General features: G+C 39.9%; 1 protein-coding gene across 2 annotated transcripts in view; it reads left to right on the top strand.

The window, feature by feature from the left end:
• Positions 1 to 16,939, top strand: part of LOC144696403 (ubiquilin-1-like) — a 42,342-nt gene that overhangs the window by 13,815 nt on the left and 11,588 nt on the right. Inside the window, exons 2-7 of one of the 2 annotated variants that reach the window (XM_078567660.1) lie at positions 5,183 to 5,334; positions 7,523 to 7,620; positions 9,406 to 9,668; positions 10,216 to 10,374; positions 13,131 to 13,320; positions 14,007 to 14,152. In XM_078567660.1, coding sequence (XP_078423786.1) covers positions 5,183 to 5,334; positions 7,523 to 7,620; positions 9,406 to 9,668; positions 10,216 to 10,374; positions 13,131 to 13,320; positions 14,007 to 14,152 — 1,008 coding nt within the window. Of the gene's footprint in view, positions 1 to 5,182; positions 5,335 to 7,522; positions 7,621 to 9,405; positions 9,669 to 10,215; positions 10,375 to 13,130; positions 13,321 to 14,003; positions 14,153 to 16,939 lie in introns of both variants that reach the window. The other variant, XM_078567651.1, reaches the window with a different exon arrangement.

Raw genomic sequence — 16,939 nt, 5'->3', positions numbered from 1 at the left:
TTGTGGTTGTAAAGAAACAATGCCAAGTGTAAAGTTTTGCTGCTGTTACTATTAATGTTTGCTCTTCCAGCTCTTGTGCTCTTCCAGTTCTTGTGCGATACACTCTGAAAAGGTTTGTTTGTAATGGCCTTCACCAACCCACTGCTGAGATGTGAAACATGGAGAAGTAAGTTAGGGCTATAGTCACTGAGGTACAAGTGCACTAGAATTAAAATAAACAGAAGTATTTTAAAAGAAAGGAGTGACTTAATCCTTAATAATTGAATATGTCCAGTATTTGTAACCTGTTACAGTGGTCTGGATCTTTGTTAGTGGTGAATCTCTGGCTACGCCCCTGACTGCATTTTAAGTTATGCTCCTATCTTCCTCTCTCTGTTGCAGCCTGGATCAATTGTTGAGGAAGCAAAATTAAGGAGCTGACGGGGGTGAGGTGGTTGAACTGGTTGTGTTGGGATTGGGGGTGGGCGGGGGGCATAGTGGTGGTGGGTTAGCAGCACTTGGGAGTGTGGGACCCTCTTCATGATTTAAAGGTCTGTGTTCCTGGAGTAGGCTAGGCTTTAGTGCTTTTCCTAGCAGGTGTAATAAATCAGTGTGGAACATAGGACTTTGACCATTCGGACCTTCAAGCCTGCCCCGCTGTTCAATAAGATCATGACTGACCTGATTGTGGTATCAACTCCACTTGCCTGTCAGACCCCCATAACCCTTGACTCCCTTGCTGATCAAAAATCTAACTCTGCCTTGAATAAATTCAGTGATCCAGCATGCACTGCTTTCTGGAAAAGAGAATTCCACAACTAACAACCCTCGGAGAAAGCATTTCTCCTCATCTCCATCTTAAAAGGGAAACCTCTTATTTTTAAACTGTCTCCCCAACAAGAGGAAACATCCTCCTGGTATTCACCCTATCAAGTCCCCTCAGAATCTTGTATGTTTCAATAAGATCACCTCTCCTTCTAAACTCCAATGGGTATAGGCCTGATCAACTTTTCTTCATCCCAGGAATGAGCTGAGTGAATCTTCTTTGAACTGCTTCTAACGTAATTATATCCTTTTTCAAATAAGGAGACCAAAGCTGTACACAGCACTCCTTTTAGATGTGGTCTTACCAAGGTGCTGCACAGCTGCAGTAAAGCTTCCCTATATTCCATTCCTCATGCATTAAACTCCAACATTCCATTTGCCTTTCTAATCACTTGCTGTACCTATGTAATAACTTTTTGTGACTCATGTACCAGAACACCCAGATCCCTCTTTATCATCGAGCTCTGCTGCTTTTCTATTCTTCCTGCAAAGTGGATGAGTTCACAGCTTCCCACATTATGTTCCATTTGCCAAATTTTTGCCCACTCACTTAACCTATCTATCTCCCTTTGCAGACTCTACCTCCTCCTGACAACTTAATTTCCTAACTATCTTGGGTGTCATTGGTAAATTTAGCTACCACACATTCAGTCCCTATCTAAGTCCCAGGCAAACAGTCCAACCTTACATGCTGACAGGTCCCAGCGGGATCATAAGCAGTTAGCTCCCACAAAGCTATTTCTAGCGAACTGGAAGTTTGGAGTTCTGTTGCGGCCCTCCATAACGGCAAACATCTCAGCGTTCACCACTGTTGGGATCGGAAGACTTTGGATATTATGTATTTGGTAGCACTATTGCTTTTGAGATATAAGATCATAGGTCCAAGTCCTATTCCAGGACTGACTCTGTTGATGTTTGTTATTTAGAGAGTGTTAAGTTGTTGGCTGTGCTGGATTTCAAATGAGATGTTTAGGCCGAGACCTTGTCTGCGAGTCTAAATGAATGTAAGATCCTATTCCACTATGCCAACAGAAGCAGGAACTTCTGATGTCCTGGCCAACATTTATCCTTCAGCTACTGTCACTACAACAGAAAAGAATGGTCGTTTAACTCTTGCTGTTTCTGTAATATTTGTGTGCAAACTGGCTGCATCTGTTCCTGTGTAATAATAGCCATGAATCTTTAAAAGCCACAGGCTGTGAAGTGCTTTGGATGTCCTGAGAATGTATAAATGCATTTGGTCTGTGTTTGACTCCCTGAAGTCGGGCACCAAAAACTGTACTAACATACTGATTTCTGCCTAACCAAAAATTTATACAAAAATTTGTACGTAATACTGGAGTTGGTGTTGAGGCTACTGTGGTTCACTCTGTATAAGTTTGGCTCCGTTGGTCGCACTCTTATATCCAGGTCAGGATGTTGAGGGTTTGAGCTGCACTCCATAGGTTGTCAATCTGCTCCAGCACTGAGGGAGTATTGCTTTGTTGGCAGGTAAGTAGGTATTTATTTCCACCAATTCCTGTGGGCCAGCACTCTCCGAGGCTAGTCGGAAGTTATGGCCCATTGTGTTTCTTGGTTACATGTAAAGAAAATCTGAAATGAGTTGCAACATCCTTGTCAAAATGCTTATTAAATTCATTGCCCTAAAATGAATTTCTGCAAGTATTTTTTCATTGAATTCATGTTTTAAAAAGTTATTTATATTTTATTAGTTTCTTCTTACTGACAAGTCTCATTCCTAGATCAACCAACTACACAGGAAATGGTTGATTTAAAATATCTGAAACAGACCAGAAATCGACAAGGTGATCATTGTGAGTGGGATACTGTACCCTTTTATTTTGTTTGTTTTAGGGCAGTGCCAGCCCACTAATTATTGAATTTCCCGTTGTTGGAATGAATTGAAATGATGAATGGCTGATGTAAATCTGGAAACTAGTGTTTTTGTGAAAATGCAAATGACAATACTGTAGAATTCAATGTGTAGGGATGGCTTTCATTTTGTTTAACAAAACAAGCTGAAAGCACGAGATCTATCTGCTGTGAAGTGGGATTCATTTGTGTTCAGAATGATTTAGTTCACTAATCGGTAAGAGCGCAGAAGTCTTTTAGTTCATGTTCTATTGAACTAAGGACCAGTGTTTCATGTAATTTTATAAAATGGGATTATAGTTGTTGAGCTGAGTGGGCATTGGTAGTTTTGTTAGGACTACAGTGAAGGAGGGTGTTGACCAATGAGCTATTTTGTGCTGTAATAGAATTGGGGGAGTAATCTAGGGAAATGAGGATGCTTTGTTTGAGGGGAAAGGTTGGCAAACAACACTTCACCACCTGTACACTCTCCACAAATAGTGCATTTAACCTTTTTAAGATTTTAAAATGTTAATCCAATATACATTGTTCACGTTAATGTACACAGCTTTTCCAATACTTGTATGTACTATCTTTACAGTGTATATCCTCTCAGGTGTTTATTGGTACTGACTGTTTGCACTAATGTAGAAGCTTCCATAAACTGATTTTTATAGCAATTTTTAGAACACTTAAAATTACAGTCCTTGTTTATACTGTACGTCAGAATGGCTCTGTTCACTTGAGGTTCAAGGGTTTGTCTTCCTGTAATCAGATATTTAGCTTAGTTTACTCATACCATGCTAGGCTTGATTAGTATATTGTTACCAATATGATATGGGAGAAAGAAAATTGCATGTACTTCAATACTGTATAATGAACCTTGATCCATCACTTCAAACTGTTTCACCACTGCCTGTACTAATTTGCAGGTTAAAATGCTAATTACAAATGTAACTTAACTTGTGTACAGTTGTACTTCTAGGTGCTTTTTCACAGTTCAAATGACATAATTCATCATGTTCACATACTCACCATGACAGCTCATTAAAATTAGAGAGGCAGCACTGCATAGCTTCCTTAAATTGTCCTGTTTTATTTTGTTTTGATGTCCTATACAAACTTGAGGCTGCTTTGTGCTAATTACAAGTCCCTGGTTTGGAGAGTGTGATATAACTTGTGTTGGAGACGAGTGGAAGGTAAAAATTTGAAAAACCTCAAACCCAACCCCAAGCCTCCCACTTCAGGTTTTAACAGAGGTGGGTCAGATGGGGGAGTAAAAACAGAAAACGTTGGGAAAACTCAGCAGGTCTGGCATCATCTGTGAAGAGAGAAACAGTGCTAACATTTTGAGTTCATATGGCTTCTTCAGGTGAGGGCGACCAGATCACGCTCAGGAGTCAATTTAAGGTGTTATGGGTCTCAGACAACCAATCCGCCCTCGGGAGATGGATTTGTCACTGATCCCCTTTAAGGTGGCTGCGTGCATCCATTTTAATTTTTCTTTACCCTCAGGAGAGGCCAGTATTCCTGGACCTTGGGTATCTGGCAGTTTAAAGGAAGTGAGAAGGGCCAGATCCATAAGCTAAGTGCATTTATAGCACTGCTTGTGGGCCAGGAGGAGCAGGAGTATTTCCACCAGTCCTAACAAGCAAACCTCTTTACACACTCATCAGCACCATTCCTACTCCCCTTCATCACCCTGCACACACACACACACACACACACACACCCCCACCCCAACCCCACCCCATTAGTGCTCTTCATTACCCCATTACACATGCAAAATGTTCTTAAGGAAAGGGAACCAGCCAATTTTTTGTTGTTTGCCTGCTTCCAAAAATTCCAGCTCCAACTATTTAATTGGCTTCAAGAGTGTACAGGCAATGGAAAAATTCTTCGATTTGTTTATTTCGACTAATTCTTGGGAATAAATGCCTTAAAATGACAGGCCGGTTTGAACTCAGCTCTATCTTTTCAGCTAAAAATCATAACTGTGTTCTATTATCCATGAGCAAAGCCATGAGAGCTCTGCCAGTTTTATAAAACTTGCTGTGTCTGATGAGGTTACCACATGAACTCTAACCAGGGCGATTAACTTTGATCCAGCTCACAAAAAAAACCAAAACACCTGCACGTGTATTTCGAAGTTGCAAGAAGCACCTTTTTTTCCCACAAATTTAGTGGCACTTTTCAGAAAGTGAACGATAACCTAAAATGTCAAGATTCAAAATTGCACCTGTCTGTGCTGTATTTGACTCATTTGGGCGTGTGTCTGAGAAAGGTAAGGATGCTAAATATTTCACCTAGAGGGCAGTCACATGAAAGTCAATTTAGAACACTTTCTGCAAGATCACACAATGGGAAAAGGTTGATATCTGAGGAAAACTACACGATATATTTCAAGACTGCAAGTCTCTGTGTACTTTGCTGGCCTTCTATATTGTTTCCTCAGTGTCTATAGCAACAGACAGATATTCAAGAGTATCATTTGCAAAGTAGTAACTTCAATTTTTTTTTTAAATAGTTCAAGGAAGATATATCCAAGCGATTCAAGGCACAACCAGAACAGCTTGTGCTAATATTTGCTGGAAAAATCCTTAAAGATCCAGACACACTTGCCCAGCATGGAATACAGGATGGGCTCACAGTTCACCTGGTTATCAAAACTCAAAACAGGTAAATATCCATTTACACTATAAAACTAATATGAAAGAGTAAAAGAGAATTGCCAGGTCAAAGTAAAATCCATGAGTTTTAAATAAATGTTCAAATTAACTTGTACTTAACTTCTCTACCCTGGAGCCAGTTCTGTTTTTCTATTGTATACAGTTCAACTTAGAAATTTGCTACATTGAGATGAAATACACTCCACCATCCACACAAAACTGATTAACACATATTGTAGGCAATATGAATCGGAAAGGATGTTAAGAGTATTAATAGTAACTTATAATAATGAAAGTTGCTTCAGAGTTTGCATCTTGGTTGGGTAGGAGATGTGATGGACTGGCTGGAAAACGTTTAATTGGTCCAAATTTTGTGATGTGGTCACTTTTGATGACTTGTAGCATCTCAGTCAAGCTACTAATTACAGCACAGAAGATGACGATTTGGCCCATTGTGCTTATGCTGACTCTTTGAAGGAGCTGTCCCATTGGTTCCATTCCTGTGTTCCTACTCTATAGCTCTGCAAGTTTTCTCTTTCAAGTATTTATTCAGTTTTCTTTTGAAAGTTATTATTGAATCTGCTTTCACCACCCTTTCAGGTAATGTATTACAGATCATTGCAACTTTCTGCATTTATATATAAAATGAAGTTTTTCATTGTCACCACTGGCTCTTCTGTCAATTTTAAACCTAGTCCCCTGTTTACTGATACTTCCACTAAAAATAGATTCTCATTAATTCTATTGATATCCTGAGAGAATTTGAGCACTCAAATCTCCTCTTAACCTTCTCTGCTGTTAGGAGAGCAACCTCAAATTTCTCTACTGTTGCAATTTAACTGAAGTCTTTCATACCTGGTACCATGCTAGTAAATCATCTGTGCGTTCTCATTTAAAGCACTGACGCCATTCCTGAAGTTTAGGGTCCAGAATCAGCCACTATACTCCAGTTTGGGCCAAACCAATGTTTTATAAAGGTTTAGCACAGCTACCTTGCTTTTGTACACTCTTCTATTTAAAAAGCCAAGGATCCTGTATGTGTTTTTAACGGCCTTCCTCACTTGTCCTGCCACCGTCTAAAACTTTAATTCCCTCTGTTTCCGCCACTTCTTTTAAAATTGTGCTATTTGTTTTGCATTGTGCCTCATTATTCCTACCAAAATAAACAACATCACACTTCTTCGCTAAATTTCATTTATCACACCCAGTTCACCAGCCTTGCGCCCTGAAGCCTGTTACTATTTTGCTCATTGTTTGCTCCATGCCCTGTAGTAGGGGATGTAGTATTCCCTGTAAACCCAAGTCCAGATTATTAAAAGAGCAGTGGTCCTAACACTGACCTTTGGGGAGACTGCTGTATGCTTCTCTGCAACCTGAAAAATAATCATTTGCTGCTCACCTCTGTTCCTTAGACGATTTTGCATCCATGCAGCTACTGTTCCTTTAATCCAACGGACTTCAGTTTTGCTAACTCTATGCGGCGCTTTATCAAACGCCTTTTGAAAATTCATATACACCATATATAACTACCCTCCCTTCATCAACTTTTGCAAAAGAGCACCACCTGATCAAAAGGTAGGATAAGATGACTTTGTGTTTTAGCCCCTGTTCTGTCATCAGTGTTGGAATCCATATGTGAATATACTTGTGTTTATTTATAATTCACAGAGTAGCTAAAACTTCTGGAATAGAGATCATCAGGAGTTCAGAATTTTTAGAAAGAAAATGTAGAATTCAACTTGGTTGCCTAAAGTGGAGTAGACAGTGACCTTTGGCATATGGATCAAATCCAATCCTGATGGAACGGAAGTGTTCTCTGCCTGCTCACTGTAGGGGCGTTACCAGAAATGAGTTGAACATTCGATGACTCGTGGGCATGATCCCAGAACTACTTAGAAATTGGCATTAAATTGGTAATCTCCCACAAGACCATAGATAGGGTCATTGGTGTGGGCAGTGGAAGAAGTGTGTTACTGGTATAGTAGGTGATGTTCTTCTGATGTGGGGCTAAGGCACAGACTTAAGAGACCTTTACTCTTAAGTTTGGGCATGCTTGATGCTGAAACCATATGTCTGAGATGCATTGTTTTCATACCTTGGCACCAATATACTTCACTTTGATCAACATAAAAAGAAAATTCACATTCCAAAAAAAATCAACATAAAATTGCTCTAAAAAATTTCCCATTTTGATTAAGGCCTCCAGAGCAGCAGAGCCAACCTGACAGCCAAAGCAGCACTGCTGCTGATACTTCAGCAACATCCAGCAGCACGGCCTCGACTATTAGCAGCCTTGGTAAGTGTCATCAGTAGAAAGTTAAACTGGTTGCCAGTTAGCTACCTGCTTATTAAATTTGATGGCCTGAATAATGAGAGCCCATTCAGCACTTTAAGCCCTGAATTTATTTCCAAACTTTTTTGCTATACATTAAAATTGGTTAATTCATATGAACATACAAATTAGGAGCAGGAATAGACTGCTCGGCCCCTCAAGCTTGGTCGACCATTCAATAAGATCATGGCTGACCTGATTTGTAACCTCAACTCCACATTCTCGACTACCTCCGATAACCTTTCACCCCTTGCTTATCAAGAATCTATCTAGCTCTGTCTTAAAAATATTCAAAGAATCTGCTTCCACCGCCTTTTAAGGAAGAGAGTTCCAAAGACTCATAACCTTCTGAGAGAGAAGATTTTTACTTATCTTTGTCTTAAATGGGCAGCCCTTTATTTTTAAACAATGTCCTCTAGTAATCTAGATTCTTGCAGAAGGGGAAACCTCCTTTCCACATCCATCCTGTTGAGTCCCCTCAGGATCTTGTATATTTCAATCAAGTCACCTCTTACTCTTCTAAACTCCAGCTGATGCAAGCCTATTCTGTCCAGTTCAGGATGTGTTAATGCATTAAGAGGCTAACCTTTTCGTTATAGTGATTGTGTTAGTCTTCACAGAGCACACAGAATGTACAAGCATCGGAAAAAAGACCTGAAAAGGCCAACTGGTCTATTAAACCTGCTCCATCCTGATATAGTGCAATCTATAAGCACCATTATACAATCTCTCAAAATAGGCCAGAGGCAATGTGGGGAAAACTTAGGCTAATTTAGGAATATCTGGGATGTACCTTGCTGATCTCAAATACAATCAGGCAAGCTCCAGGAGACCATGTTGACTTCAGTCTGATCCCAGTTAACCCACCCATCTAGCTTTAGTTTTGTAGCTTGACATTACTGAAAATTACTTTCTTCCTTCTCCTCTCCATACATTGTTTCTTGGTCATGATAACTATTAGATAACCTGCTCTCGTCAGTGTTGCCTTGCAGCCCTTCAGTAGGGGACTTGTCCAGGATGACTTAGTCTTTTCCTTACTGCTCCTCTCCCTGGAGAAATCCATGTGTTTTTTTTAATACATTATGCTATGTTCTTTTCACTGATCTGTCCTGTGCAGAACTTTAAATTTTGCATCAGGGGCAAGTAAAGCTGTTGATTAGAGCCATGTTGCTTCTGTCACTAGCCTGGCCCAACATCCAGGTCGATGCCACCATTGAGGAAAAATTCAAAGCTTCTAGTAACCAGCTCAAATCATAACAGCAGAGACCTGGTTGTAGTCACCTTCCCGCTTTTTTAGCTAAGATGTAGGGTGCAATCCAATAACATCTGCTAAAATGGTGGAGAGTGGAGTGCAAGTTAGGAGAAAATCTTTAAATATCCTTTTCATCTCTTCTAAATGCAGTGGTTCAGATTGGATATGTTTCCATGAATTTGGGAGGTGGTGGTGAGGTTTTGTTCTCCATGTGTAGCCAAACAATTATTGTCTTTCAATTCAGCTGAGACCCATCACTTGCAGGTCCCTCCACTTTCACCTGATGTTGTACAACAGATTCCTCTGAAGTTTGTTAGTTAGAGATTGTTTGTTGAAACTGGGTTTCCCCTCTCATTTGAATATCCGAACCTATCTGTAGAACCTGTTGGTGATGTTGACCTTAAACCAAATTTATTTAGTTTTTGTTTTGTTTTGAATTTATTTGAGCATTTGTTATGATGTGTTCTCCCATTGCCCTAATGTCTTGTGTGTTCCAGGTGGATTGGGAGGACTTGCAGGTTTGAGCAGCTTGGGATTGAATTCATCCAACTTTCTGGAGTTACAGTCTCAGATGCAGCGCCAGCTACTGTCAAATCCAGAAATGATGTCTCAGATCATGGAAAACCCATTTGTGCAGAACATGCTGTCAAACCCAGACATGATGAGACAGTTAATTGTGACCAACCCACAGATGCAGCAGTTGATTCAGCGAAACCCAGAGATTAGTCACATGCTTAATAACCCAGACATAATGAGACAAGTAAGTCAGAGGGAGCAAGCAAAGAGATCATAATTTTTTCCATTTGTTTAACTGAAAAGAAGTAAATTGCATTGCAAAAACTGCTCTGTTCTTTTCGAACCAAGCAATCAAAGCTCCCTCCCCAACATGGTGACGAGTTGAAATGTGAATTCCTAGAGAGAAAGATGGCAGGAGCAGGCCTGATGGCTGAATTGCCTCTTCTCATTCTGCATTGTTCTTTTGTGTAAGCCTGGACGTAAAGCATTTCGAGACAAGTAATTATTGCATTTGGACATGTGCTCAGCTTTTAAGTTTTTGAAATAATTTTGTTGTGCTATGTGAAAGATCTACATGTTTAAGAGATGACAAACAATCAAAACACTTTAGGTGTTTTCTCTTTAGCAAGGATAATGATGCAAACATAATTTTAAACAAATCTAAATTCTGTGCCTTAAGAGCTGCCGATTTGGCTTAGTTTGATTTTGAATCTTTTTTTCAGATTTGAGCTTTACATTGTGCGCGCTGTTGTCTCCCCGGCTAATTTAAATATCATCCTATTTTGAAATAGACTTTAGAACTTGCGCGAAATCCAGCTATGATGCAGGAAATGATGCGGAACCAAGACCGAGCTCTTAGCAACCTAGAAAGTATTCCAGGTGGTTACAATGCTTTGAGACGAATGTACACTGACATCCAGGAACCAATGTTGAATGCTGCCCAAGAACAGGTAGGTGGGCAATCAATGTCAAACCTTCACCAAAAAGAAAACCTAAATAGTCTTCTGTTTCAACTCACCATCCAATTTTAGGAAAAACTGCACTGGCATCCAAATTTTTCTTCTGTAAGGGTACTTGCAAATTTGAGCTCTACAGTGCAAACTATGACTGGATTTTTATAATGTTTGTATTACAGCATGGATTAAAGTATTTACAATGGAATCTGGAGGCTTGTCCTTGTAGCTACTAGTTGTATATACACTCAATGTAAATTTACAAGCTTACAATTTACATTTTCAAGGACACTTGTTTCCTGTTGCATACTTTATTTTTTGGTTTTGATTATGCACGTGTTTTTCTTGTTTTTCCCCCATGTTTCTGTGAAAACCAACAAATAAAGGAGGATCAATGATTTGTCTTCTGATATGAATTATATCTGCATTTTGTTCCCACCAATGTGAAGTGGGTGCTGGTGTCAAAATGGTGCCTTCGGCATAATGGAGCACATATCATCCATTCATGTTAAAATTTGCAATACCATTTATGAATTGGCTATCAACGATGGCTGTTTTTCTTTTTGGTGCACGATTCAAACATGTTCTGCGCCAAAACATTTACCTCAAAACTAATCACTCATTGTAATTGAGATTAGTTTTGAAAAGAATCATTCTTGTTTTCATAAGATTTTCTTTCTCTTCAAAAGATCCCTAGCTCTGTTCACTCTTCTAGTAGTTCTGTAACATTTTGTTTGGTCTTTTAATGACTATTCACTATTACTCTCATGAGTAGAAACACTGGAACATGATAGTCCCATTATATTCTCCAAGACTGGTTCATACACTAATAATACCTGTTTTTATTTAGTGTATGATAATAGTGTGTCCTGTCTGCCCAAACCTCTTCTGATGGTTAGCAATCACAATGTTGCCACTGGATTGCACAATGGGGTAGACACTTTTGGAACTTGTTTAGCTTAGAATGATGGGGCGAAAACACCCTCACTCTGCTGATAATTAATCTTTTGCTATCTGAGTTTAGGCAGTCTCTTAATATTCATGGACCCCCCAGCACAAAACTGTCCTGAATTTGGCACTCATTCGCAGCCTTGCTTCATATGAGCCTGAAGATGTGTGTAGGAAATGGATTAAATCCAAAAGTAGATGGTGCCCTTCTAAAGCTTGGGCTGAGGCATATTCTTGGGGGCAGAACAGAGAGCTTTATGTTATGTCTAGCTGCATCACACCTAACCTGGAGCTTTTGATAAGCACCCAGTTTGACTGAAGTATATTATGTCCCATTCCTCAACACTGTATGGACTTGATGGGCCAGATGGCTGCCTTCTGTCCCGTTATGTCTATGACTATCTCTTTCGATGAGCTTGAACACAAAATTCAAATGTAAAAAGCTAATTATACATATGAAATACTTAAAAGTAAAATACTGCAGGTGCTATAAATCTGAAATAAAAGCAAAATGCTGGAAATTCTCCACAGGTGCTGCCTGACCTGAGTCATAAACAGAATTAATGTTTCAGGCAAATGACCTTTTGTCAGAACTGGAAAAAGTTAGTGATGTACCAGTTTTTAAGCAGGTATTGAGGCAGGGGAAGGGGGCAAGAAAAATGGGAAGGACTGTGATAGGGTGGAGGGTAGGAATGATTTAGTGATATCGATGATGGTGCAAGGAAAAAGGGGATGGCATTGGGACAAGTAAAGAAACAAAAGATGAGTTCAGAGTTGTTCGCAAATGGCAGCAGCAGAATCATTATTAACAAATGTCTGAAAAAATGGGGACCATCATTATGATTTGAAATTGATAACTCACTGTTTAAGTTGAAAGACTGCAAAATGCAAGATCAAAAAATGCAATGAAGTTCCTTGTGCTTCATTGGAACAGTGAGGCTGAGGACAGAAAGGTCACTGTGGGAGAATTGAACAGTGTACAGAGAATTGAAATGGCAAGTAATTAAGAAGCTCAGGGTCATGTTTAAAGACTATTCAGCAAAGGATCACCCAATTTGTGATTGGTCTCCCCAGTGTGAAGGAGACCACATGGAGTAGTTAATGTTGTATTAGTGGAGACAATGTCATATCCCAGTCATCTGAAGGGGAGATAATTGTCCTGGCTTACTCTGACTTATGTTATTTCAAGAGTGGAGATCCACTTGATGCTACAATGCATGTGTAGCATAGTTTGCTTACCAAATATAATGACAAGCCATTGTTAAAAACAAGGTCTGTAAATCAGTTTTGCAAACACAATGCCTAATTACCATAAGTTCTAATGGTTAAGAATAAACATGATTTTCCAGTTAATATTTCACAAACAATTTCCTTGACTTGGATTCTTGAATAAGACTACTGTAATCAGCAAATCTTATCACAAGGCTGTGCATGAAATTTGAAAAGTATTTCCAAGTTTTAAAAAATTTGGCTACCAATTTACTGAAGTTGGTTAATATAAATCTCAAAGTGTATTGTATGGGAGGTAAATTAGCTTCCAAAAGTGAAGATATGGCTGCCAATTTGAGTGAAAATTGACTCTTGGGCTCTTTTTCTCAAAATTTCAAAACTTGGATGGAATGGTACAGGAGTGTTGGTACAATTTAAATGAAGTTAATACTTTAAGCTAGGTTTTTGATATCAGACTGTTGGCACATGGTGACTTATATGTATTTTAAGAGTCCTGGATCATTAAGAGATGGGATGAGGAAACTAATGATTATTACTTTGTAAAGAACAGAATATATGTTTCATTTTCACTGTAGTTTGGAGGCAACCCCTTTGCATCTTTGGTGAGTAGCCCTGATGCAGGCAATCAGCCATCACGCACAGAGAATCGAGACCCCTTGCCTAATCCCTGGGCTCCACTGTCGAGTTCACAGACACCTACAAGTACAACCACAAGTGGAACTACCAGTCAGCCCACAATGTCAGGCCTAGGAGCTGGATTGGGAGGTAAGGTTCCTTTGTCAGCAATGGTTTAAGAGCTGAAGAGAATATAAACATTTCATTCAGTAGCTCTTAGGTTTCCAGAAGTTAAAATCAGAAAATACAGTATTTGCTGAAAATTCAAAAGTGGGTGTATCTTATTGATTGCTAGCTAGTATACTGATGATGAATCCAGTACAATGGTAGAATTGCATTAAGTTTTTGGTTTTTTTCATGTCCTGCAAAGGAAAACCCATTCAGCATGGAAGTGACTGGAATTGTTTGTACAGCGCCTTCTTATAGTTTGTAATATTTTGATGCTTCTCAAAGGTTTCCAAAGGCACACAACACAGCTTAAAAAGTTCTTAATATAGCAGTTCTTTTCTAAATTGACTTGGTATCACCCATTGAGAGCTCTCCTGTGCTGTGCTATAGTGATGATGTTTGAAGAGTGGATGCCTTGTATTTCTTCCTGCCAGGCATCTCCTGGCAGGAAGACTTTTTTCCCTTTTTCTATTTCCCTTTTTATCTCTTAATTTATTTTGCTCTTTTCTTTATTTTGTTCTCTTCCTCTTTACCTCTCCCATACCCCCACCACGAGTGTACTAATCCTGGGAGTAGAAACTCAGTGCTATGGGCAATCTCCTGGAGCACCCATCACCAACCTGCATTTGTGAAATCCTAATCTTATTAAATGATCTATTCCACAGCAGGATCTGGTATGTTCAACACACCAGGTATGCAGAGCCTATTGCAGCAGATCACAGAAAACCCACAGCTAATGCAGAACATGCTCTCAGCGCCTTACATGAGGAGTATAATGCAGTCTCTGAGTCAGAACCCTGACCTTGCAGCACAGGTACAGACTCAGATGCCTCGATGTATTTTCTATAAATTAACTGTACCTAACAATAACACTTGTATTAAGTAATGCCTTATCATGTTGAAATATCTGTTTCACATTTTAAAGTACAGCAATTAACACACAAATTTGACCTCCATTCTGTTCCAGCAATATCCTATAAACAGCATAAAGATAAGTTGACAAATTAATATTTTTTGGTGATATTGGTTGAGGGAAGAGACGTGGCCATGAAAATTGGGAGAGCTCCCTATTCTATTAGTAATATAAGCAGGCTTTTTAACGCCCACCTAAAACAGACAGGGCTTCAGTTTAGTGGCTGACCCAAATAATGGCACTGGTGACAGTGCATGCTGCACTGTCAGCCTAAATTGTGATGTTCCAGAGTGGGATTTCAAAAAACAATTTTCCAACTCAGGGGTAAGAATGTTACTAACTGACTCTTCAAGCTACACTGCATTTGAGTTTGAGGTTAATGGCTTACTTTTTTAATGCTGGTAACTAATTCATCACTTATTAAAACTTTAAGTGTTCAAAGGTCCAGAGAAATGAACATGAGCTTTGAATTATATTGCAAAACTATGGTATATAGACCTGACATTTATTATTTCATTCCTTCCCTCCAACATAAGATCAAAGTGGGGATGTTTGCTGCTGATTGTACAATGTTCAGCACCACTTATGACTCAGATCATATGGACACAGACTGCTTCAGTAAGACCTGGACCACATTCAGGCTTGGGCTGATAAATGGCAAGTAACATTTGCGCCGCAAAAGTGTCAGGCAATGACCATCTCCAACTAAAGAGAATCCATCCATCACCCCTTGATGTTTAATGGCATTACCGTCACTGAATTCCCCACTATCAACATCCTGGGGGTTACTATTGACCAGAAACTGATCTGAACCAGCCATATAAATATTGTGGCTAGAAGAGCATGTCAGAGGCTGGGAATTCTGCAGCAGGTATCTCACCTCCTGAATCGACGAAGCCTGCCCACCATCTGTAAGGCATAAGTCCAGAGTGTGATGGAATACTCTCCACTTGTCTGCACGAGTGCAGCTCCAGCAAAACTCAAGAATCTTGACATGATCCAGGACAACACAGCTCACTTGATTGCCATCCTATCCACCACCTTAAACACTCACTGACTTCACCACTGACACAGTGGCAACAGGGTGTATCATACACAAGGTGCTCAACCACCTAGAAGGACAGCAGATGCAAGGGAACACCACCTGCAAGTTCCCCTCCGCGCAGCATCTTGACTTGAGCTATATTGCCATTCCCTCCCTATTGCTGGGTCAAAATCCTAGAACTCCCTTTCTAACAGCACCATGGGTGTACCTACACCTCATGGACTGCAGTGGTTCAAGAAGACCATTCACCACCACCTTCTCTAGGGCAATTAGGGATGGGCAACAAATGCTAGCCAATGACACCCATTTGCTGCAAAGGAATTTTAAAAAAATTATTTCAAGCTGTTATTTTAACACGTTTGCTTTTGATTGCAATTTTAAAGTCACTTTTTTGGACAAACAATACCCAGTTTACTTTTTTTTTCTCTCTTCACCTTTTTGTTTCCATGTCGTTTCAATTTACCAAATGTCCATTGTTCATCAGCCTAGAAGTGTCCGCAGATGTTGATGAATGCACCTATTTCTGCAGCAGTTACTAGATAGCTGCTAAGAGCAGAATCGCTTTATTGTCTACCCTGTCCCAGGCAGTGGACAGAGTGTAGTACCCCATTACTGTCTCCAAGCTCAATTTGAATGGTGAACATTTTTGTATATGTTTAACTTGCCATTGAGCTAGGAACCTATACGCCTTTGCTGCCTGTTACCGAAGGTGTAGGTACCATAGTTGCAGATTAGTTTCAGTCATGTTTGAAGAAATTTAGATGTTTCCAGGCATACAACCCTAAACTATATCATACTGCTTGGTGAGCCAAATAATATTTGCCATCCAAGAGTTCATTTTGGATGCTTGCATCAACATCATGGCCATGACGGTAACTTAGCTAAGGGTGATACTTTTTTTTCCCCCCTAAATAAAGCCTCTTCACTTGGCTGTACCTTCCATTACTTGCCCTGTCCAGACTCGTGCAGTGGTGGTGTGTGGCTTTTATTTAAATCACAGCTTGATCTGTCCCTGTACTCCTGTGGCACTTTCTCCTCCTTTTAAGTATCTTACATTGTTCCACCCCTCTCGCCTCTCATTTAAAATCCTCGTCTTCTACCACCTTCCCAATTACCATAAAACATTTTTTCACTGGGATATCCTCACTGCTTTCCTTCTTCAACCTTTGCACCAAACAACTTATTCTTGGTGAATTCAACTTCCATCTCAATTCATCTCTCACTTTCCTCTGAGTCCACTGCCCTCTAACCTCCCTTAATCTCTCCCTCCAAATAAACTCCCTGGCTGAGATTCATAGCAACCACCTTGACCTTTCCATCTCATGTGGCCTTGCTACTCCCATTGTGTCAATCACAGATAAGGCCATCTTTGTTATATTGTTGTCCACTCACATGCTCCTTCTCCCTCCCATCCTACTTCTTTGCCCACCCCTGGAAGAAGAAAATTCTCTCCTAGCAACAGCACTTTCAAAATCTCAACCACCTAGCCTTTGGTTCTTCATTCACTATTTCTGCAGCTGCTGATCTGGTTAACCACAGGCTAACTTCAAGCTTTGATGTCCTCGTCCCCATTGAAACCATCACACTCTCTCTCACCCTGGTTGGGGCCCTCATCTCTCTGAAGGCCAAAGGACACAGACTTA

Source organism: Cetorhinus maximus, chromosome 2, assembly GCF_964194155.1.
Source record: "Cetorhinus maximus chromosome 2, sCetMax3.hap1.1, whole genome shotgun sequence".
NCBI classification, from domain to species: Eukaryota; Metazoa; Chordata; class Chondrichthyes; order Lamniformes; family Cetorhinidae; genus Cetorhinus; species Cetorhinus maximus.
Note: the sequence above shows the minus strand (reverse complement) of the source record. Positions and strands in the feature narration are given on the sequence as shown.